This window comes from Arachis hypogaea, chromosome 2 (assembly GCF_003086295.3).
Source record: "Arachis hypogaea cultivar Tifrunner chromosome 2, arahy.Tifrunner.gnm2.J5K5, whole genome shotgun sequence".
NCBI classification, from domain to species: domain Eukaryota; kingdom Viridiplantae; phylum Streptophyta; class Magnoliopsida; order Fabales; family Fabaceae; genus Arachis; species Arachis hypogaea.
In genome coordinates, this window is record NC_092037.1 from 71,435,219 (window position 1) to 71,459,119 (window position 23,901).

General features: G+C 33.7%; 1 protein-coding gene across 1 annotated transcript in view; it reads left to right on the top strand.

The window, feature by feature from the left end:
- LOC112747742 (probable 2-isopropylmalate synthase) overlaps positions 1 to 21,896 on the top strand; it is a 44,867-nt gene extending 22,971 nt beyond the window's left edge. The window contains exons 7-13 of the mRNA XM_072218744.1: positions 2,856 to 2,956; positions 4,172 to 4,205; positions 19,596 to 19,670; positions 20,022 to 20,105; positions 20,257 to 20,394; positions 21,292 to 21,437; positions 21,688 to 21,896. Of these exons, the coding sequence (XP_072074845.1) occupies positions 2,856 to 2,956; positions 4,172 to 4,205; positions 19,596 to 19,670; positions 20,022 to 20,105; positions 20,257 to 20,394; positions 21,292 to 21,437; positions 21,688 to 21,775 (666 nt within the window). The 3' untranslated portion in view covers positions 21,776 to 21,896. The remainder of the gene's footprint in view (positions 1 to 2,855; positions 2,957 to 4,171; positions 4,206 to 19,595; positions 19,671 to 20,021; positions 20,106 to 20,256; positions 20,395 to 21,291; positions 21,438 to 21,687) is intronic.
- The last annotated feature ends 2,005 nt before the right edge of the window (positions 21,897 to 23,901 follow it).

Here is a 23,901-nt window from a genome sequence, read left to right on the forward strand (position 1 = left end):
GCAGCATCTGCTTCTTCTTGGAAACTCGGTTCAATGAAACTCCGTAAGATCTGGGCCTTCAAATAGGTAGACAACAAAGTCTCCCAATAACTATAATAAAGTTTTTCATCTAACTTGGGACTGGACCACACAATATTAAAAGTATTTTTCATACTGACTCTATGAACAAACAACTATGTGAGAAATCTCCCACACCTCACAAATTCTCAAACACTAGGCGCTGGATTAACCAGCTCTGATACCAAATGTAAGTATAATACCCACAACTTAATTGGCCCCAAAATCACTCACTCTCATAAGTAACACTATCATATTTTCAATCACTCAAACTCACCAACACTCATAATAATAAGGAGAGAATTTTTAATATTTCAAAATATATTCATTTCACTTTTTTGGAAGACACACAATACACTAGGCATATGTGCCTTTATATAGGCAATGCTTCCTACTAAAATAATAATTTATGAACCACAAATCAATTTCGTAATGACTACCATTTCATGAGTTGGCTTCATGAATCTTCCTTCAACTTGTGCTAGAAACACAACTTACATTCATGTAGTTTTCATAATCTTCTAATTTAGGTTGCTTGGTTTCCAATTTTAATTTAATTTGATTTTGAATTTCTTCAATGTTGTAGGATGTTGTAGTTGTACTACTCTCTTGAATATTCTTGAAAAATCTTCAAACTTCCAATATGTTAGCCTCTAGCAAAATCTAGCAAATTGATGATTATTGTATTCAACTCAAACTTTGCTTCTTTAACTCTTTGACCATTTTAACTTCAACACTCTTCATGAAGATTCTAATGATGCAAATTGATTTATAATGAATAACAAGACAACATTATCTTCACAAAATTTTGAAAAACTAACAAGATTCTTGGTAATCTGGTAGAGTGAATCAATTGTTGCAAGTTAAAAAATCTATTTGTATCTAAAGCATATAAAATAGAGTCATCAAACAAGAGATAGACAAACCTTTCTCATTGCCTACGATAACCTATTTTGGGCTAGCATAGTATGAACTTGAAAGGAGATTTGATGATTTGGAGTGACATGGTGTAATTCACCAATGTTAGGATACCATGATGGATCAACCATTAAAGATGGAACAACCATGTAAAAAGATAGATTGTGAAAGGCTGGCTTGAAAGGGATCTAAAGACTTGTGATTCTGAGGAAGATGGTGCAGATTATAATGAAGTAGAAGCAAAATATGCGCTCTATGGTTGAGATGGTAGTGGAATTTGTTTATCAAATCTATGGAAAAAGTGCCAAACAATGTGGCCAAATCTATCACATACTTGACATTTAGGTCTTGGTGATGCAAAATAGGAACGAGTTCCTCTATTCATTATGCCCCCCTTTTCCTCTTTTATTGATATTGTCACGTCTAGAATTAAAAGAATTTGAAAAAGAAGTATGAGCAAGATGAGCTTGAGATAGTAGATTCTCTGGATTTCTAAATTGCTATAACATGTCGTCATGTATCATGACTACCATTTCAACTTCATATAGAGAACAAAGTTCAGGTTTAGAATTAACCATAGTAAGCAAGATTTGGTACTTAGAGTTGAGACTAGTAAGAATAGCCTCAATGTGTTCTACATTTGAAAGAGAGCTTCCAAGAGCTACCAATGAATTAACTACTTCCTTTATCTGAGAGATGTATTGATTTGCACTCAAACCATACTTTTTGATATTCTTAAGACCAGCTTTCAACTGTTTCACCTCATACCTTGTTGATTAAGAGAAATAATCATCAACCTTATTCTAGATTTCATGAGTAAATGCACATCTAACCATGTTGGAGAAGACAGAATCCATTGAAGCAAGAAAAAAATATGACATTGTAATCTTCTTGGCACTAATGTTTATATTGTTGAGGAGGAATTGAATCTTTTTTACGGTGACTAAATCTTGGCCTCTAATGAATACCAAGGCCTGTTGCTAAAAGATTTTGTGATTATTTACACCCATTTTATTGCTGATAGCATTTTGAAAAGACTTTGGTTAGAAAGAAGAGCCATTCAGCAGAGCATTGTTGTTTGTTGATTTAGTAGAGTTGGTAGTCATTGATTCAACCATGAATCCATATCTAATAGCTCGTGATACCATGTCAAGATTTTGAGATATCTTTCACAATAAGAAAGTTGTGTTGCAAAATTGAGTTAGAACAGAAGAAGAATGATGATCATGAAAATAGAAGATATGTAAAATTAATGATTCTAAATTCTCAATATAATGGTAAAGTGACTAAAAGCTACAACTAACACTAGAATCTACGAATAGCTCACAACCTATCACTCAATATATCATGAATTCAAGATTCGTGACCAACTCAACTAACTTAAATTTCCTGATTTAAATTTTCTGTTTCAAAACCTTTAACTAACTATAAGGAATTCATACACTCATCCTTGGCAGGCTGCATATAAATAAACAACTATATTTTAATTTTTCAAGATCAAAATTTGATGACAAAAGGAAACTTTTAAAGTTCTTTCAAATAACTATATTTTTTCTTTTTGTACTCCATAAATAAAGTATTTTTATTTTTATTTTTATTTTCTTGACATGAAATACATAATACAGTAATCAAACTTTTCATTTCTAATTTGGATTTTACCTGATATCTCATTTAATTTTTAAACTAATAATAACATGTATAATACATCTAAAAGTTACTCCAAACATGAATAAATCAATATAATATGTTAAAAAAATATTTCATCTTTAAATTCAATAATGTAATATTATTTCTGCTAGCTGTTGTTTAAGCACACAACAAAGAAAGCTTTTTTTCTTCTGATGCATTTGTTTCTATCTTTTTTTTTTAATTTTTATAAGGATGGATGGTTAAAACATAAAGCTACATATGAAATAATACCTCCGGAATCCATTGGGTTGGAAAGATCTAATGAAGTTGGCATTGTATTGGGAAAACTTAGGTATGTCATATAAAAAAATACTTTGGTATGATAGATAATACATGATGATTTAATATTTATGAACAAGTTGTTGCAATTATCTATATTTTGAAAATTTTTGTCATTTACAAAGTATATAAATATTAGTATTCAGTATATATTGTTGAGGTTAAATGAGTAATTTGTTGTAAGTTAATTTATATAACTTGGATGTATAATTAGATGATTGTTACTTGTTGGATGACTTGTTGTGCAAGTTAATTATTGTGGTGATGCTAATGAAATAAGTTGGTGGTAAAGTCAGTTGAGTAAATCATTTATGATAGCACCATGCTAGTAGTAGATAGTTGAAAGAATGGTTAAGTTAATCGAATCGCTTAGTTAGCTTTAACTGCAATCAGTAGCTTGTATGATTGTAGTTCAAATATTTAACGATAATAAAAAGTCCAATTACTAATTTATAACAAGTTAACTATGTAATTCTCCTTCTGTCTCAAACCAGATTCTGCTTTACCATTATAGAATTTCACATAAGTAGTACCTTCTTAAGCACTTATTAAGCTTAGGTGGCCATGACTTGGGTTTCGTGGGATTATTGATGGCAAACTTTCAAAATATCTACACATATATGTGCACAAAAGAATGAGTATACTTTTCTTTATGTTAAATACATGATATGAATTATTTTCTTTTACATATTTATGCGCCTTTATTTCAAAAGGAATAACATACTACTAATTGAAATTTCTGTCATATTTTTATTTTTGTTATTTTTCTATTGGTTTCTCTATTTGCTATTGGTACTCAGGATGTTGTATAAGGATTTTGCTAGGTAGACAATAACTTTTGTGAACAATATGAACAATGGGCTCTAAAATTAGCCAATAAAGTAAAAATACACTACACCTCCAAATTACCCACCTAAATCTTAATATTAGGATAACCATCCGCATACCTAGTGAAATGAACATCTGATATATCCATTGTTCACATTGTTTAATATTTTTATTGTCTATCTATAACTTTTCTAAAATATATTAATTCTGTGTTGGCTAAAAACTATTTGGTCACCTATAAGTACAAAAAACAAAACCACTATGAAAACATTTTTCGAATCAAATGCGATCTTAGTTAGATTCTCATTATTATAATTATTACTATGTACATGGATTTTATTCTTGTGTGAATTTTATTGTTCATGTATTAATGTTTCTCTTTTTCCACTCAATAATACAGTGGACGACAAGGCTTAATGAAGCGTCTTGAAGAGGTGCATTATACTTTCTCTCTCTTTCTCTCACTCTCTTTGCATATATATATATATATATATATATATATATATATATATATATATATATATATATATATAAGATTTTTTACTTAAATAAATGAAAAAAAAAACAAAATTACCAACTACCTCCAAAATGAAATCACATGTGCATATGTTCTATTTCTTTATTTATATAAGTGTGCTACAAGGTTGTATGTTATAGTATTTGTATGTAAATTGTAGTACTGTGGCACGAATTTTTGTTTCAAAATTTTAAACCCATATACACATAAAATTGTGCTAGCATATTGATAGTGCGTAAAAACACGTAAAATCATGGTAAGTTATAGCAATTTACATGAAAATGAGGAAGCACACCAGCCTATGAGAATTTTGTGCATTTGGGATGCCTGAAATCCTAGCACAATTTTTATGCAATTGGGATGTCTAGGATCCTGGCAAAATTTAAGTACACACTCCCACAGTTATTATTATATATTGTTAGGAGTTTAATTTGATATAATGCATGTTTGTTTCGTTTAATCATAAGTTTTGCTTGGGTGTTAGGGTATTTGCATTGCCTCTAAGCAGTAAAACAAAAGTAGCACATATAGTTGACGACGAATTTATGATCATATTTATTTTTTATTATTGATGGCTAATTTATTTTATTTTTATGTATATTTAGTTAAACTTTCTTTAGGATATAACGTGTTATTTTTCTAGTACAATTCAAAAATATTTTTACCATTCTAACAAATATAGTATCTAAAGTTAGTTAAAACATATTTTTCAGTTATTTATAAAAATAGGCTTTTGTATTGGTTTAGCAAAATAGAGAATGTTAGATATTGGATGTTAATATTTTTATTTTATTTTATTTTATTCCAATATTTTAAATTTTTTTGTTGGCTTTTACCAAATAATTCAATGTACAGAGTGTTTGAAGAAAACAAAAAATTATCATGCATAATCGTTTAGTATCATATCTATAGTAGCTAGGTTATACCCTAGTTGTATAAGTATTGTGTTAGTTGGGAATTGAAATATTATGACCCTAGTCAAGATGCTCACATTTGGGAATTAAAATATTATGAACTTGGTCAAGATGCTCACATTGTTATAGTCTTGGACATTTGGTAGCTTTCCACATTCAAGTCTGAAGGTTTTGATTTTGTCTGTTGGTCGCTTATCTCGAGGTAAGGGGCATTATTTTAATTAAAGATCACTATCATTCATATTTATTTTATTACAGTGTATTTGTATAATTTTACCTAATATAAAACTTCCAGATAGAATAAGTTGTAAGGCCCACGAGGTTATACAACAATTTTCATCCTGGTATCCTCCAGCTTAAACACATGGCATTTCGGAAATTGATGACCATCTTGATATATTTTTCTTCAATTGAGTTGCATAAGGTCGATTAGGTTCTAAAACAAGCTTGTGGATGTGCACCATACTAGCCATAAATATTGACTTTTATTATCAAAAGATGGTTAAAGATTAACATAATTTTATGAGATTTATTTATTACGTGACATGAATGTTAGCAAAGAAGATTTGATAAAAGGTGTTATACTTTGAACTAGTGATTGATCCTTGACCCTTGGTGCACGAATTTGTGATCCGTACAACTAACCAGCAAGTGCACTGGGTCGTCCAAGTAATACCTTACGTGAGTAAGGGTCGATCCCACGGAGATTATTGGTTTGAAGCAGACTATGTTTATTTTATCAATCTTAGTCAGGATGCCAATAAGATTAATTGGATTTAATTGTAAGAAGTCAAAGTATTTGGAATAAGAAATTGTTACTTTATTAATGAAGAATCTGTTGGTGTTTTGGAGATGCTTTATCCTCTGAATTTCTGCAATGTAATATTCAACTCAATTGTTTGTAAAGTTCCATCCATGGCAAGCTGTATGTAGGGTGTCACCATTGTCAGTGGCTACTTCCCATCCTCTCAGTGAAAACGGTCCAGATGCTCTGTCACAGCACGGCTAATCAGCTGTCGGTTCTCGATCATGTTGGAATAGGATCCATTGATCCTTTTGCGTCTGTCACTAACGCCCAGCAATCGCGAGTTTGAAGCTCGTCACAGCCATTCAATCCTTGAATTCTACTCGGAATACCACAGACAAGGTTTAGACTTTCCGGATCCTCAAGAATGGCCGCCATCGGTTCTAACTTATACCACGAAGATTCTGATTAAAGAAGCTAAGAGATGCTCATTCAATCTGATGTAGAACGGAGGTGTTTGTCAGGCACACGTTCATGGATTGAGGGAGGTGATGAGTGTTACGGATCATCACCTGCTTCACAATTAAGCGCGAATGAACATCTTAGATAGGAACGCACACATGTTTGAATGAAATAGAAACAATTGCATTAATTCATCGAGACGCTGCAGAGCTCCTCACCCCCAACAATGGAGTTTAGAGACTCATGCCGTCAAAGTGTATAAAATTCAGATCTGAAAATATCATGATGTACAAGATAAGTCTCTAAAAGTTGTTTAAATAGTAAACTAGTAACCTAGGTTTACAGAATATGAGTAAACTAAGATAATTGGTGCAGAAATCCACTTCTGGGGCCCACTTGGTGTGTGCTGGGGCTGAGACTAAAGCTATCCACTAGCTGAGGCTTTTCTTGGAGTTGAACTCCAAGTTATAACGTGTTTTGGGCGTTCAACTCCGGATCATGACGTGTTTCTGGCGTTTAACTCCAGACAGTAGCATGTACTTGGCGTTCAACGCCAAGTTACGTCATCTATCTTCGCGCAAAGTATGGACTATTATATATTGCTGGAAAGCCCTGAATGTCTACTTTCCAACACCGTTGAGAGCGCGCCAATTGAACTCCTTTAGCTCCAACAAATCCATTCCGAGTGCAGGGAGGTCAGGATCCAACAGCATCAGCAGTCCTTTTTCAGCCTAACTCAGATTTTTGCTCAGCTCCCTCAATTTCAGCCAGAAATTACCTGAAATCACAGAAAAATACAAAAACTCATAGTAAAGTCTAGAAATATGATTTTTGCCTAAAAACTAATAATATTCTACTAAAAACTAATTAAAACATACTAAAATCTACATGAAATTACCCCCAAAAAGCGTATAAAATATCCGCTCATCACAACACCAAACTTAAACTATTGCTTGTCCTCAAGCAACTAGATAAATAAAATAGGATTAAAAGAAATTAAGAAGTAATAATATTTTAGAGTTTTTAAGTGGAGCTCAGATTCTTATTAGATGAGCGGGGCTTGTAGCTTTTTGTTTCTGAACAGTTTTGGCATCTCCCTTTATCCTTTGAAATTCAGAATGATTGGCATCCATAGGAACTCAAAATTCAGATAGTATTATTGATTCTCCTAGTGTAGTATGTTGATTCTTGAACACAGTTACTTTATGAGTCTTGGCCGTGGCTCTAAGCACTTTGTTTTCCATTATTACCACCAGATACATAAATGCCACAGACACATGACTGGATGAACCTTTTCAGATTGTGACTCAGCTTTGCTAAAGTCCCCAGTTAGAGGTGTCCAGAGCTCTTAAGCACACTCTTTTTGCTTTGGATCACGACTTTAACCACTCAGTCTCAAGCTTTTCACTTGGACCTGCATGCCACAAGCACATGGTTAGAGACAGCTTGATTTAGCCGCCTAGGCCTGGAATTACTTCCTTGGGCCCTCCTATCCATTGATGCTCAAAGCCTTGGATCCTTTTCACCCTTGTCTTTTGGTTTTAAGGGCTGTTGGCTTTTATTCCTTTTTCTTGATCCAATGATTTCTTGTAAAAAAAATATTTTTTTCTGCTTTTTCTTGCTTCAAGAATCAATTTCATGATTTTTCAGATCATCAATAATATTTTTTGTGTTCCTCATTCTTTCAGGAGCCAATATTCATAAAATTCAGGATAAAAATTATGCACTGTTCAAGCATTCATTCAGAGAACAAAAAGTGTTGCCACCACATATAGTTAATTATAATTTTTATTATTAAGAACTCGAAAAAAAATAAATTACTTCTTTATTCTAATTATCTACTATTTTATTCATGCCTGATGATGATGAGAGCAATAAATTATAACTTAATTGGAAATAAAACCAGAATAGATATACTAATTACTACTACTACTACTATATATATCCCCTAAGGTAAATTTCTATAATAACACTATCACAGAGTTAAAGCTAACATTAGAACTCAACAACCTGTATTTTGGGAAGTGGATATTCCTCTGATCTGTGGGATGCTTGGTCCTTCAAGGATTAATTTCTGGTGCTTCAGCTCCCTTAAATCACGCCCTTGCTCTTCTTGTTCCTTAAGCAGTTTGCAAAGCATGCTGCTTTGATTGTTCTGTTCTTCTTTTATTTGGTTCATAGCTTCTTGCAATTTGGAAATAGATGCTTCAATATGTTCCCAATATTCGAATTGAGGAAGTTCTGGGAGGACTTCCTGTGCTCTCCTCTTGATTGGATCATCATGCAGCTGTTGTCTGTCCATTGATATTCTAGTGATTGGCCTTTCAACTGAGATATACTCTGTTATTCCCATCTTCACTCCGGCATCTCTGTAGAGCATAGAAATTAAGCTTGGATAGGCCAATCTGGCATCCTTGGAATTCCTGTTTGCTATTTTGTATAGTTCACACGAGATCAGTTGATGGACTTCTACTTCTTTTCCCAACATGATGCAGTGAATCATCACTGTTGTTTTAATGGTGACTTCAGAACGGTTGCTGGTGGGCAATATGGAACGCCCAATGAAATCCAGCCAGCCTCTGGCTACTGGTTTGAGATCTTCTCTTTTGAGTTGATTTGGGATGGCAGTCGTGCTGGTGGTCCACCTGGCTTCAGGGATGCATATATCCTCTAGAATCTTGTCCAGACCTTTATTTACCCTCATCATTCTCCTATTAAAGGAGTCTGGGTCATCTTTCAGTTGAGGAAGCTTAAAGATTTCCCTGATTTTGTCAGGATGGGTATGAACAATCTTTCCTCTGACTAAGGTCCGATGGTCATAGAGGGCAGCTCCAATTATTCTTTGCCTCTCTGTTTGCCATAGATTAGCATAGAACTCCTGAACCATGTTTCTTCCCACTTTCATTTCAGGATTAGCTAGGATTTCCCAGTTCCTGTTTCGAATTTGTTCTTGGATCTCCGGATATTTATCTTCCTTCAGATCAAACTTGACTTCCGGGATCACTGATCTGTGACTTATTATTTTGTAGTAATGGTCTGAATGTTCTTTAGTTAAAAACTTCCCTTGATTCCAAAGTGGCTTTGGAATATTCTCTTTCTTGCCTCTTGGGTTGGGTTGTTTTCCTTTAGGGGCCATGATCAAAGTGAGAATGTTTTTGTGATCACGGATAAGCACACCAAACTTAGAGGTTTGCTTGTCCTCAAGCAAAAGAAAAGAGAGAAGAGGAATAGGAGGAGAGTAAGTGTGGAATGGAGGATGAGGAGAGGGACGCCGAAAGGGAATATAAAGGGAGGGGGGTGGGTATTCGAAAATAAGAAAAAGATATAAGATAAGAGATATGATTTATAAAAGATAAACATGATAAGAAAAGGATATAATTTAAAAAGATATGAATGATATTTAAAAATAAATTTGAAATATATAATTTGAAAAAGATTTTAAAAGATAATGAAGTTTGAAAAGAAATTGGAAAAAGAGTTGGATTGGATTTGAAAAGAAAAAGTTTATGTTTATGTATGAAGCCATATTATTTAAAAAGAAGGGTTTTAGAAATTAGGGTTTTTAGAAAACTAATTTGATCTGAGGGATGACAATTTGAAACATGTTTATGCAAGAAATCATGAATTGAAACATAAAAAATTAGAAAATTTGTAAAGAAAAACGAATTTTACCTCCTCCCCACCATCCTGGCGTTAAACGCCCAAACGCTGCATGTTTTGGGCGTTTAACGCCCAATTGTTGCTTCTCCTGGGTGTTCAACGCCCAGCTGTTGCTTCTTTCTGGCGTTGAACGCCAGGAAGTCCTTTTTCACTGGGCGTTTTTCTGAACACCCAGGATGCTATCAATCTGGCGTTAAACGCCCAGAAGGTGCTTTTTTCTGGCGTTCAACGCCCAGAAGATGCTCCTTTTTGGCGTTTAACGCCCAGATGGCTACCCTTACTGGCGTTGAACGCCCAGTGGATGCTTCTTTTGGGCGTTCAACGCCCAAAACGTTTCTCAGTGGCTTTTACACGCTAGTGAGCTTCCAGATTCCCCTGTAACTCTGTGAACTCAAATAATTGCTATTTTACCTTTTGAAGATACTTGACCTATACCTGTAAAGAAAAGGAAATTTATTTAATTAGTAAATAAACTTTGTAAATGGCTGGGTTGCCTCCCAGCAAGCGCTTCTTTATTGTCTTTAGCTGGACTATTATTGAGCTCTAATCAAGTCTCAGTTCTGAGCATTCTTGCTCAAAATTACTTTCAAGATAATGTTTAATTCTCTGTCCATTAACAATGAACCTTTTGTTAGAGTCACTATCCTGAAGCTCTACGTATCCATATGGTGATACACTTGTAATTACATATGGACCTCTCCATCGGGATTTTAGTTTCCCAGGGAATAATTTGAGCCTAGAATTAAATAGCAGAACTTTCTGCCCCGGCTCAAAGACTCTGGATGACAATTTCTTATCATGCCATCTTTTCGCTTTCTCTTTGTATATTTTTGCATTCTCGAAAGCATTGAGTCTAAATTCCTCTAGCTCATTTAACTGGAGCAAACGTTTTTCTCCAGCAAACTTGGCATCAAGGTTCAGGAATCTGGTTGCCCAGTAGGCCTTGTGTTCCAGTTCCACTGGCAAGTGACATGCCTTTCCATACACAAGCTGGTATGGAGAGGTCCCTATAGGGGTCTTGAATGCTGTTCTGTATGCCCACAGAGCATCATCCAAGCTCCTTGCCCAATCCCTTCTACGGTTAATTACAGTTCGTTCCAGGATTCTTTTCAGTTCTCTTTTTGAGACTTCAGCTTGCCCATTAGTCTATGGATGGTATGGAGTGGCTACCCTGTGGCTAACTCCATAACGAACCAAAGCAGAGTAAAGCTGTTTATTACAGAAATGAGTGCCCCCATCACTGATTAATACTCTAGGGGTACCAAATCTGCTGAAGATGTGTTTCTGGAGGAATTTTAACACTGTTTTAGTGTCATTAGTGGGTGTTGCAATAGCCTCCACCCATTTGGATACATAATCCACTGCCACCAGAATATAAGTGTTTGAGTATGATGGTGGAAAAGGTCCCATAAAGTCAATACCCCATACATCAAACAACTCAATCTCCAAGATTCCTTGTTGAGGCATGGCATAACTGTGAGGCAGATTGCCAGATCTTTGGCAACTGTCACAATTAAGTACAAACGCTCGGGAATCATTATAGAGAGTAGGCCAGTAGAAGCCACATTGGAGGACTCTTGTGGCTGTTCGCTCACTTCCAAAATGTCCTCCATACTGTGATCCATGGCAGTGCCATAGAATTTTCTGCGCTTCTTCCTTAGGCACACATCTACGGATTACTCCGTCTGCACATCTCTTGAAAAGATATGGTTCATCCCAAAGATAGTACTTTGCATCTGTGATCAATTTCTTTGATTGCAGCCTACTGTACTCTTTGGGTATGAATCTCACTGCTTTGTAGTTTGCAATATCTACAAACCATGGCACTTCCTGGATGGCAAAGAGTTGCTCATCCAGAAAGGTTTCAGAGATCTCAGTGAGAGGGAGGGACGCCCCTTCTACTGGTTCTATTCGGGACAGGTGATCTGCTACTTGGTTTTCTGTCCCTTTTCTGTCTCTTATTTCTATATCAAACTCTTGCAGAAGCAACACCCATCTTATAAGTCTGGGTTTTGAATCCTGCTTTGTGAGTAGATATTTAAGAGCAGCATGATCAGTGTACATAATCACTTTTGATCCGACTAAATAGGATCTGAATTTGTCAATGGCGTAAACCACTGCAAGTAGCTCTTTTTCTGTGGTTGTGTAATTTTTCTGTGCGTCATTTAGAATACGGCTGGCATAGTAAATGACGTGCAGAAGCTTGTCATGCCTTTGTCCCAACACTGCACCAATGGCATGGTCACTGGCATCACACATCAATTCAAATGGTAATGTCCAGTCTGGTGCAGAGATGATTGGTGCTGTGACCAATTTAGCTTTCAGAGTCTCAAATGCCTGCAGACACTCTTTATCAAAGATAAATGGCATGTCAGTAGCTAGCAGGTTGCTCAGAGGTTTGGCGATTTTTGAAAAATTCTTTATAAACCTCCTATAGAATCCTGCATGCCCCAGAAAGCTTCTGATTGCCTTAACATTGGCAGGTGGTGGTAATTTTTCAATTACCTCTACCTTAGCTTGATCCACCTCTATTCCCTTGTTCGAGATTTTGTGCCCAAGGACAATTCCTTCAGTCACCATAAAGTGACATTTTTCCCAGTTTAAAACCAGGTTAGTCTCTTGGCATCTCTTTAGAACAAGTGCTAGATGGTCAAGACAGGAGCTGAATGAGTCTCCAAATACTGAAAAGTCATCCATGAAGACTTCCAGAAATTTTTCCACCATATCAGAGAAAATTGAGAGCATGCACCTCTGAAAGGTTGCAGGTGTATTGCACAGGCCAAATGGCATCATTCTGTACGCAAATACTCCAGATGGACATGTGAATGCCGTTTTCTCTTAATCTTTTGGATCTACTGCAATTTGATTATAACCTGAATATCCATCCAGGAAGCAGTAGTATTCATGACCTGCCAGTCGTTCTAGCATTTGGTCTATGAATGGTAAAGGAAAATGATCCTTTCTGGTAGCTGTATTGAGCCTTCTATAATCAATACACATACGCCACCCAGTAACTGTTCTTGTAGGAACCAGTTCATTTTTTTCATTATGAACCACTGTCATGCCACCTTTCTTAGGGACGACTTGGACAGGGCTTACCCAGGGGCTATCAGAAATAGGATAAATAATCCCAGCCTCTAGTAACTTAGTGACCTCTTTCTGCACCACCTCCTTCATGGCTGGATTCAGCCGCCTTTGTGGTTGAACCACTGGCTTGGCGTCACCCTCCAGTAAGATCTTGTGCATGCATCTGGCTGGGCTAATGCCCTTGAAATCACTGATGGACCACCCAAGAGCTGTCTTGTGTGTCCTTAGTACTTGAATTAGTGCTTCCTCTTCCTGTGGCTCTAAGGTAGAGCTTATGATTACAGGAAAGGTCTCACCTTCTCCCAGGAATGCATATTTTAGGGATGGTGGTAATGGTTTGAGCTCGGGCTTAGGAGGTTTCTCCTCTTCCTGAGGGATTTTTAGAGGTTCTATTATTCTCTCTGATTCCTCCAGATCAGGCTGAACATCTTTAAAGATGTCCTCTAGCTCTGATTCGAGATTCTCAGCCATATTGACCTCTCTTACCAGAGAGTCAATAATATCAACACTCATGCAGTCATTTGGGGTGTCTGGATGTTGCATGGCTTTGACAACATTCAACTTGAACTCCTCCTCATTGACTCTCAGGGTTACTTCCCCTTTTTGGACGTTAATGAGAGTTCGGCCAGTTGCTAGGAAAGGTCTTCCTAGAATGAGAGTTGCACTCTTGTGCTCCTCCATTTCCAGCACCACAAAATCAGTAGGAAAGGCAAATGGCCCAACCTTGACAATCATGTCTTCAATCACGCCTGATGGGTATTTAATGGAGCCATCAGCAAGTTGAAGACATATCCTGGTTGGTTTGATTTCTTCAGTCAAACCAAGCTTTCTGATAGTAGATGCAGGTATTAGGTTGATACTTGCCCCAAGGTCACACAGAGCTTGCTTGGTGCAATTACCCTCTAATGTGCATGGTATCATGAAGCTCCCGGGATCTTTAAGCTTCTCAGGTAAGCTTTTCAGAATGACTGCACTGCATTCTTCAGTGAGGTAAACTTTTTCAGTCTCCCTCCAATCCTTCTTATGACTTAAGATCTCTTTCATGAACTTAGCATAAGAGGGTATTTGCTCAAGTGCTTCTGCAAACGGAATCTTTATTTCAAGAGTCCTGAGATAGTCTGCAAAGCGGGCAAATTGCTTATCCTGTTCTGCTTGGCGGAATTTTTGAGGATAAGGCATTTTGGCTTTGTACTCCTCAACCTTAGTTGCTGCAGGTTTATTACCTGTAGAAGTGGGTTGGGAAGTCTTTTTAGAAGGGTTGTTATCAGCACTTGTATGTGACTGATCTCCTACTGCCGTTTGAATGCCAGGGGTGGAAGCTGGAGAGGCGTTAGACGCCATCTCCTTATCTGTTACTGGCGTCTGAACGCTAGAACTATGCTTCCCTTGGGCGTTCAACGCCGGATTCATGCTTATTTCTGGCGTTGAACGCCATAAATGAGCATGGTCTGGGCGTTCAGCGCCAGCTTTATTCCTCTCTGGGCTCTGATTGTCCTCAGAGGGATTTTGAGTAGCCATTTGTTCATTTCTTGGCTTCCTGCTATTTTGAAGTGAGGTATTTAATGTTTTTCCACTTCTTAATTGAACTGCTTGGCATTCTTCTGCTATTTGTTTTGACAGTTGCCTTTCTGTTTGCTTTAACTGTACTTCCATATTCCTGTTAGCCATTCTTGTTTCCTGTAGTATTTCCTTGAATTTGGCTAGCTGCTGAGTTAGAAAGTCTAATTGCTGATTGAATTTATTAGCCTGATCCACAGGACTGAGTTCAGCAGTTACTGTTTTAGCTTCTTCTTTCATGGAGGATTCACTGCTTAGGTACATATGCTGATTTCTGGCAACTGTATCAATAAGCTCTTGAGCTTCTTCAATTGTTTTTCTCATATGTATAGATCCACCAGCTGAGTGGTCTAGAGAAATCTGAGCTTTTTCTGTAAGCCCATAGTAGAAGATGTCTAGTTGCACCCACTCTGAAAACATTTCAGAGGGGCATTTTCTTAGCATCTCTCTGTATCTCTCCCAGACATCATAAAGGGATTCATTATCTCTTTGTTTGAAGCCTTGGATGCTTAGCCTTAGCTGTGTCATCCGTTTTGGAGGGAAATATTGATTCAGGAATTTTTCTGACAGCTGTTTCCATGTTTTTATGCTGTTATTAGGCTGGTTATTTAACCACCTATTAGCTTGATCTTTTACAGCAAATGGAAACAATAATAATCTGTAGACATCCTGATCTACTTCCTTATCATGAACTGTGTCAGCAATTTGTAGAAATTGTGCCAGAAACTCTGTAGGTTCTTCATGTGGAAGACCAGAATACTGGCAGTTTTGCTGCACCATGATAATGAGCTGAGGATTCAACTCAAAGCTACTAACTCCAATGGAGGGTATACAGATACTACTCCCATATGAAGCAGTAGTGGGGTTAGCATATGACCCCAGAGTCCTCCTGGACTGTTCATTCCCACTTAGTTCCATGATGGAATAAAGGAGATGATATGTATGTTGATATTATTTATTTTATAAAAAATTTATTTTATAAAATAAAATAAAAACGAAATAAATAAAAGAAATTGAAAATATTTTGAAATTGAAATCTGAATTTTTATATAAAATTTTTGAAAATGTAGTTTAAAATTAGTTAGGAAAGATATATTTTTTTTTGAATTTTGAATTTTATGATGAAAGAGAAAAACACACAAAAGACACAAGACTTAAAATTTTTAGATCCAATGCTCCTTATTTTCGAAAATTTTGGAGGGAAAACACCAAGGAACACCAAACTTAAAAATTTTAAGATCAAAACACAGGAAAGACTCAAGAACACCTTGAAGATTCACAAGAACACTAAGAACAAAAGAAAGAACACCAAACTTAAAATTTTTAGAGAACCAAGATAAATTTTTGAAATTTAAAGAAAAATTAACAAGGAAACACCAAACTTAGAGTTTGGCACAAGATTCAATCAAAGAAAAATTATTTTTGAAAAAGATTCCAAAGAAGATACCCAATTATCAAGAACAACTACTAATGCTCCAGCCAATTGGGCAGTAACTTCAGTGTTGATTTTAAAGATGTATTATATTTATGGATAAAAGTATAAATTTTTGAAAGTTAATGTTTTGAAAAAGCACAAGAAAAACAAGAAAAGACACAAAACAAGAAAAACTCAAGATCAAACAAGAAAAATAAACAAGAACAACTTGAAGATCAATGAAGAACAAAGAACACAAGTTCGAAAATTTAAAGAAAAATATAAAATATGCAATTAACACCAAACTTAGAACAAGACACTAAACTCACGAAAATTAGCAATTAATTAAGAAAAATAATGTTTTTGAAAAGAAATTTTTGAAAAGAAACTATCCTATCAGGATTTAATGACTCTATAACAATAAAAATAAATTATTCCTAATCTAAGAAATAAAATAAACCTTTAGTTGTTCAAACTCAAACAATCCCCGGCAGCGGCGCCAAAAACTTGGTGCACGAATTTGTGATCCGTACAACTAACCAGCAAGTGCACTGGGTCGTCCAAGTAATACCTTACGTGAGTAAGGGTAGATCCCACGGAGATTATTGGTTTGAAGCAGACTATGTTTATTTTGTTAATCTTAGTCAGGATGCCAATAAGATTAATTGGATTTAATTGTAAGAAGTCAAAGTATTTTGAATAAGAAATTGTTACTTTATTAATGAAGAATCTGTTGGAGTTTTGGAGATGCTTTGTCCTCTGAATTTCTGCAATGTAATATTCAACTCAATTGTTTATAAAGTTCCATCCATGGCAAGCTGTATGTAGGGTGTCACCATTGTCAGTGGCTACTTCCCATCCTCTCAGTGAAAACGGTCCAGATGCTCTGTCACAGCACGGCTAATCAGCTGTCGGTTCTCGATCATGTTGGAATATGATCCATTGATCCTTTTGCATCTGTCACTAATGCCCAGCAATCGCGAGTTTGAAGCTCGTCACAGCCATTCAATCCTTGAATCCCACTCGGAATACCACAGACAAGGTTTAGACTTTCCGGATCCTCAAGAATGGCCGCCATCGGTTTTAGCTTATACCACGAAGATTCTGATTAAAGAAGCTAAGAGATGCTCATTCAATCTGATGTAGAACGGAGGTGTTTGTCAGGCACACGTTCATGGATTGAGGGAGGTGATGAGTGTCACGGATCATCACCTCCTTCACAATTAAGCGCGAATGAACATCTTAGATAGGAATGCACACACGTTTGAATGAAATAGAAACAATTGCATTAATTCATCGAGACGCTGCAGAGCTCCTCACCCCCAACAATGGAGTTTAGAGACTCATGCCATCAAAGTGTATAAAATTCAGATCTGAAAATGTCATGATGTACAAGATAAGTCTCTAAAAGTTGTTTAAATAGTAAACTAGTAACCTAGGTTTACAGAATATGAGTAAACTAAGATAATTGGTGCAGAAATCCACTTCTGGGGCCCACGTGGTGTATGCTGGGGTTGAGACTAAAGCTATCCACGAGCTGAGGCTTTTCTTGGAGTTGAACTCCAAGTTATAACGTGTTTTGGGCGTTCAACTCTGGATCATGACATGTTTCTGGCGTTTAACTCCAGACAGTAGCATGTACTTGGCGTTCAACGCCAAGTTACGTCATCTATCTTCGCGCAAAGTATGGACTAGTATATATTGCTGGAAAGCCCTGGATGTCTAATTTCTAACACCGTTGAGAGCGCGCCAATTGGACTTTTGTAGCTCCAAAAAATCTATTCCGAGTGCAGGGAGGTCAGGATCCAACAGCATCAGCAGTCATTTTTCAGCCTAACTCAGATTTTTGCTCAGCTCCCTCAATTTCAGCCAGAAATTACCTGAAATCACAGAAAAATACACAAACTCATAGTAAAGTCCAGAAATATGATTTTTGCCTAAAAACTAATAATATTCTACTAAAAACTAATTAAAACATACTAAAATCTACATGAAATTACCCCCAAAAAGCGTATAAAATATCCGCTCATCAACCCTCAGTAAAATATCTTTAGCGATAACATGGTACAAGATTATGGTTTTTTTCTCCTGATAACTTTTTGGGTGACCCTCGACAGGCTGGAGTAATTACAAATTCTCTTGTCCAGAATCAAATTGCTATATTAGCTAAATAGCAAGGACTAGACATTGTGCCAATTGAACATTATCAAATAACTTTTACTCGCACTAACCAGCATAGTTATAGGAATGTGGAGGAAGATAAACATGGAGTCAGTAGAGAGGAAGATAGTGGTGGAGACAGTAGAAGGATCAGGAGGAGCTTTTAGGTGGGGTGTGGGGGTTCTTGAGGAGGTTCAAGGTGGTGCATGAGTCATTCTAGAAAAGGTCTAGGGTAGGGTGATGGAGGTTCTATTAGAAGTTCAGGGTGGGAGGAGCTAGATGTGTAGGTTAAATTGGAAGAGGATGGTTAATCCAGGAAGTTTTAACTCTATGCTATTCTCAGGATTAACAAGTTCCTGAGATTTAGAGCAAGTATTTAGTAGTAGATGAGAGTTCTTTATGGAGCTTAAAAAACTTGTAAGTTGTCATTGACGATTACATGCCACATTTTGAGAGGGTGTTTTGGATCTTAATGTTGACCTTAACAAAGCCCTAACAAGATATAGAAGAGATAAATTCTCATTGAAATGGAGGCCACCATCCCATTTTTGGATACAGTTTGAGCCACGCACCACATGAACATGATAATCATAAGGTGTAGCCACGATATGAGGGTTTTTATGAGCTAGCACCGAAAGAGCAATCACTTCTAATTTTTATGTAGTCATGGACTAACACAAATGGAATTTCAAACATTTTATCTCCACTCTATAATATTTTGAAATAGATTCATGCATAATTGTATATAAAGACTTATTTCGAGTGTAAATCCTGGTTGGATGGTGTTGAGTATTTTTTTATTTCTATATAAATTATGGTTGGATATCATGAGATATGTACGTTACTGGATTTACATTTTTCTACACACTATTAACATCCTAGCATGACTTGTGTATATGGGTTTGAAATTTTGAAACGTAAACCGTGGTAGGATATTGTGATTAACATATAAATGCTATCAAACATACACTATATACTTTATCATGATTTACATAAATAAAGAACAAAAATGTTATTTATACATCAAAATCAGTTACTAAAATCAGTCATCAATGTATTTGTGTATAAATACATATGTGATTTAATTTATTTTCAATCTGTATTTATATTCCAGCATGTATTTTATACTGATTGTTGACTTTGGTGGCTGATTTTGGTATATACGTAGCACAACTCAATAAAGAAATATGACATGTATATATAATTTTGTTTTGGATAAAACTATTGATTTTGCTTTATATATATTCAATGACATATTAATTTTGTCTTTTCTATGTTTTATGAGTTAATTGTCTTTTTTTATTTCAGCTTGGTTATCACCTTAAAGAAAATGAAATTGATAGTGTCTTTTGGAAATTTAAAGCAGTAGCCGACAAAAAAAAGGTAAATAATAATTATATATTTAAAATTTTCTATTTTCAACTTATTATTATTATTATTATTATTATTAACTAGATCCAGCTTACACTGATGACAATCATCTACTTGCAATTTAAGTATGTGATTTGTTTGATATTTACTTTAAACTTAATACAATAAAATAATTTTGGTTCACCATATACTAAACAAATATACTATGATTTCAAGAATGGACATATAAATACTGCAAGAGATTTAACAATTAAGTTACTACTTTTTTTTAAAATACATTAAAAAAAAATTCAATGTAAAATTTTAACCTATTGAATGATTTAATTTTTTTTATTATCTAACTACAATATTTGGTTTATTAAGAGGGTAAATGATGTTGACCTTAGAGCATTGGTATCAAATGAAGTTACTCAAGTGGAATCTATTTGGAAACTTAGTGATATACAGGTTGGTTTATATATATATATATATATATATATATATATATATATATATATATATATATATGAAAAATTTTTGTGTTTAATATAAGGGATTAACTTGACAAAATGGAACAAATTAATTTAAATTAAAATGTGGTAATGTATGTACTACGTAGGTGACTTGTGGAACTTTGGGTCTTTCGACAGCAACTGTTAGACTCACTAATACCATTGATGGAGGCATACATGTTGCTTGTTCTGTTGGTTCAGGTTCAATAGATTCAGTTTTCAAAGCAGTGAATCTTATTATAAAGGTTTGAAATAATGCTTAATTGAATATTTTTATCATTACTACAACAAAAATTATAATTATTATTAATGATTCATCTTTAATTAGTGTGTTTTTGATGAGACAAGATTTTTAGTGAATAATAGATGAATGAAAAGAGTATTAACTATATTTTTTAGTTCATTTACTCATAGATTAGATTGAGAATGTTGATTGAAACAACTTGTGTAATTTTATAAAACTTCATTAGATAGATTATCATTAGCTAAGATTAAATATATTAAATGTTAAAAGGATGAGATATACCTAATAAATTAAATAATCTAAGAAACTTTTAACAAAATTTTTAGTTTGTGTAAATAGTTAATTTGGCCTTTCAAGAAAGATAATGTATGAATTAAGATGCACTAAAATAATCCATTAGTATAGCTTTAGCATAACTTTATATGAATAATTCTTATTAGATCTACAACTTAAATTGAATACATATATGTTATTTACTTTTGAAATGATCATGAATTTATTTTCTTGTTTTCGAGATTGTCATTGTTATAGAAAAAGTAAGAGTCATAACATGCTAAAGAGTGTTGACACATATGGTAATATAGGTATAGATACAAACATGTATTAATCTTCTTTTTGTTGTTATAGGATTCTTTTGGTAAAGAATGTTTAATTATTTTTTAACATAATTGTATACTAGTTTGGAGATACATGTCTCTAATTTTAATAAATTGATTATTTTTAGTCTACCAAATTATATGACATTTAGATGATTTATTTAGAGAGAGAGAGAGAGAGCCATAAGATTGAAAGTTAATACTTGGATGCTTTGTTAGACTCTAATATTTTAATATTTTTATATTTAATAAATTTTACTGGCATGTGGCAAGAATAAAATTTTATGATAATTTTTATGCAGGAAGCTATAAAACTTGTTCAGTATACATTGACTACAATGATAGAAGGTGTTGATGTTATTATCACTACAAATGTTAGCATTTGTAGAATGAATAACCACGCATGTACTCATTCATTAGTTGAAGAAAGTATTCAACCAATTTTTAGGTAAATAGTCCTATGATAAATTCAAATGTTTATTGTTATAACTTGTCAAATATGTTCTTTACAATAATCATCAATCAACTATTGCATATATATATATATATATATATATATATATATATATATATATATATATATATATATATATATATTCTTTTTGCATAACATACAAGGTAATTAGAATTATGACTATAGTCACAATTTAAAATCATTCACACTCATAATGTTTTCTTTTTTATGATGTTATGTATAGTGGAATTGGAACAAGAACAGATGTTACTGTCTCCAGTGTTGAGGCTTATATTGCAGCTGTGAATAAGATGTTGGATTTCAAGAAATAGTTATATATAATAATGTTTGATAAAATAATTATAGTTTCTATATTTGAGAGTTGAGATACTATAGTTACATTATAAACATTTACTCTTTTGAATTTATCTCGTAAGTATCAATAATATGCGTGTGCGTGCGATTCCAAAAAATGAACTACAAAATAGTTACCTATCATAACACATCTTGTATCTTAAATCTTCTTGTGTTAATCTATGAAGAACTAAAAAATTAAAAGAAGATAATTAATAACTCTTCATTGGCGTATATTTTTTTACCAAAAATACTGTATGCACACTAAAGTTAGTTACTAAAATCAGCCAACTTGTGTAGTTTAACTCATTTTTAGTGTGTATTTTGTATTTTCATGTGTATTCTATATTGGTGGCTGATTTTAGTAATTAATTTTAGTGCACCTAGCATAGTTGATAATTTTTTACACTTAATTGTTGTTATATTACCTTTACTTTAATGGAATGATACCATATATCATGCATCATATTTCATATTGTGTCAATTTTTGCAAATACATCCTTTATTTTTTTAGTCATCTTTTAATTTTTTTTCATATTGAATAATGATGCATTTTTAATTATTCATGCATTTATTAGTATTATCTCTCAGCCTTTATGACATAGATGATGGCTATTTAGATGAGTATAAGTAGAGTTATTTACTTTGTTTTGAATTTATATCATTAGTTGATTGTTAATTGTAAATTGAGTTATTTCTTTGTGAATTGTTTAATATGTGTATAGTTATTTATCTCTTATCTTGAAATATTTATATTAGTGGACTATTTACTATTTGAGAGTTAATACTCAATTTAGTTCCTAAATTTGTACGCGAGTCTCAATTTAGTCCCTCAAACTTTAATTATTTCTATTAGTCCCCAAATTTTATAAACTTGCCTTACATTAGTCCCTGAGATGATTTTTAGTTAAAAAACATTAATGGAGCGTTGAAATGGACAATCAAATGCCACACTTAAACATGTAAAATGATGTAGTTTTGGTTTTGGCATTCAAATAGCTTAAAAATAATGTCACATCACTTGTTTTGTTAGGTAAAATTTCAATAATACCACTTATGATGTTTTTTGGTTATTTGAGTGTCAAAACTAAAATGATATCATTTTACAGAGTCTAGTGTGGCATCCGTCTATCCATGACAGCGTTCTATTAACGTGTATACATTGAAAATTATTTCAAGGACTAACATGAGTCATGTTCGCAAAGTTTTAGGATTAAATAATGGTAATTGAAACTTTAAAGACTAAATTGAGACTTGTATGTAAATTTAAGGACCAAATTAAGTATTATTTCTATTATTTGGACATATTATTGCCATATTGAATATAAATTTTGTCTCTATATTTAAAAGTTTAATTGATGTATTATCTATAAATTATTTTCAAAAGGAATCATTAATAAATAAATGGACATATAGGAATTTGATATTAAAATTGACGGCAAAATTGTCGATTTTTAGTTAAAAATGATAAAGAAAAAAAAAGAAGCCATTTCTATTTTTAATAATTGAATCAGCGATCTAGCTGTTAATATTATTGATAAAATTATCAATGGCACTTGGTACCATCAATTTTTATTAAATTTTAAAAAATCAACAAAAAAACTAACAGAGCAAGCCATTACTTTTTCATCGATTTTCTTTATCATCAACAACTGGACCGTCAATTTATATTTTGAATCCAGAGAACATAAAGTTCTTCTGAATCTGCAATGTTCCTTTTATAACCATCTTGGTAGATGAAATTTTATTTAGAAATTTTTTATTACCGAACTAAATGTAAATAAATATAAATATAAAATGAAAGATAATATGCTCTTGCTGGTTATTAATGTATAAAAGAAAAATATTTTTCTATTTTGCCAAGTTATATGTTAAATAACAACTAAGATATAATAATAATAATAGAATTTTTATTACTTTATATAAAGGTTTAAATTATTAAATATTATTAAAGTTATAAATAAATACATCTTATCTTAAATTATTCCTACCAGAAGTCATGGATAAGACACGGTACTTGGGTAAATTTCAAAATAAACATTAATAGTGGTTCTTATAACCATCCTAACAATACACTATAAATTTTCAAATTTCATCCTATTTC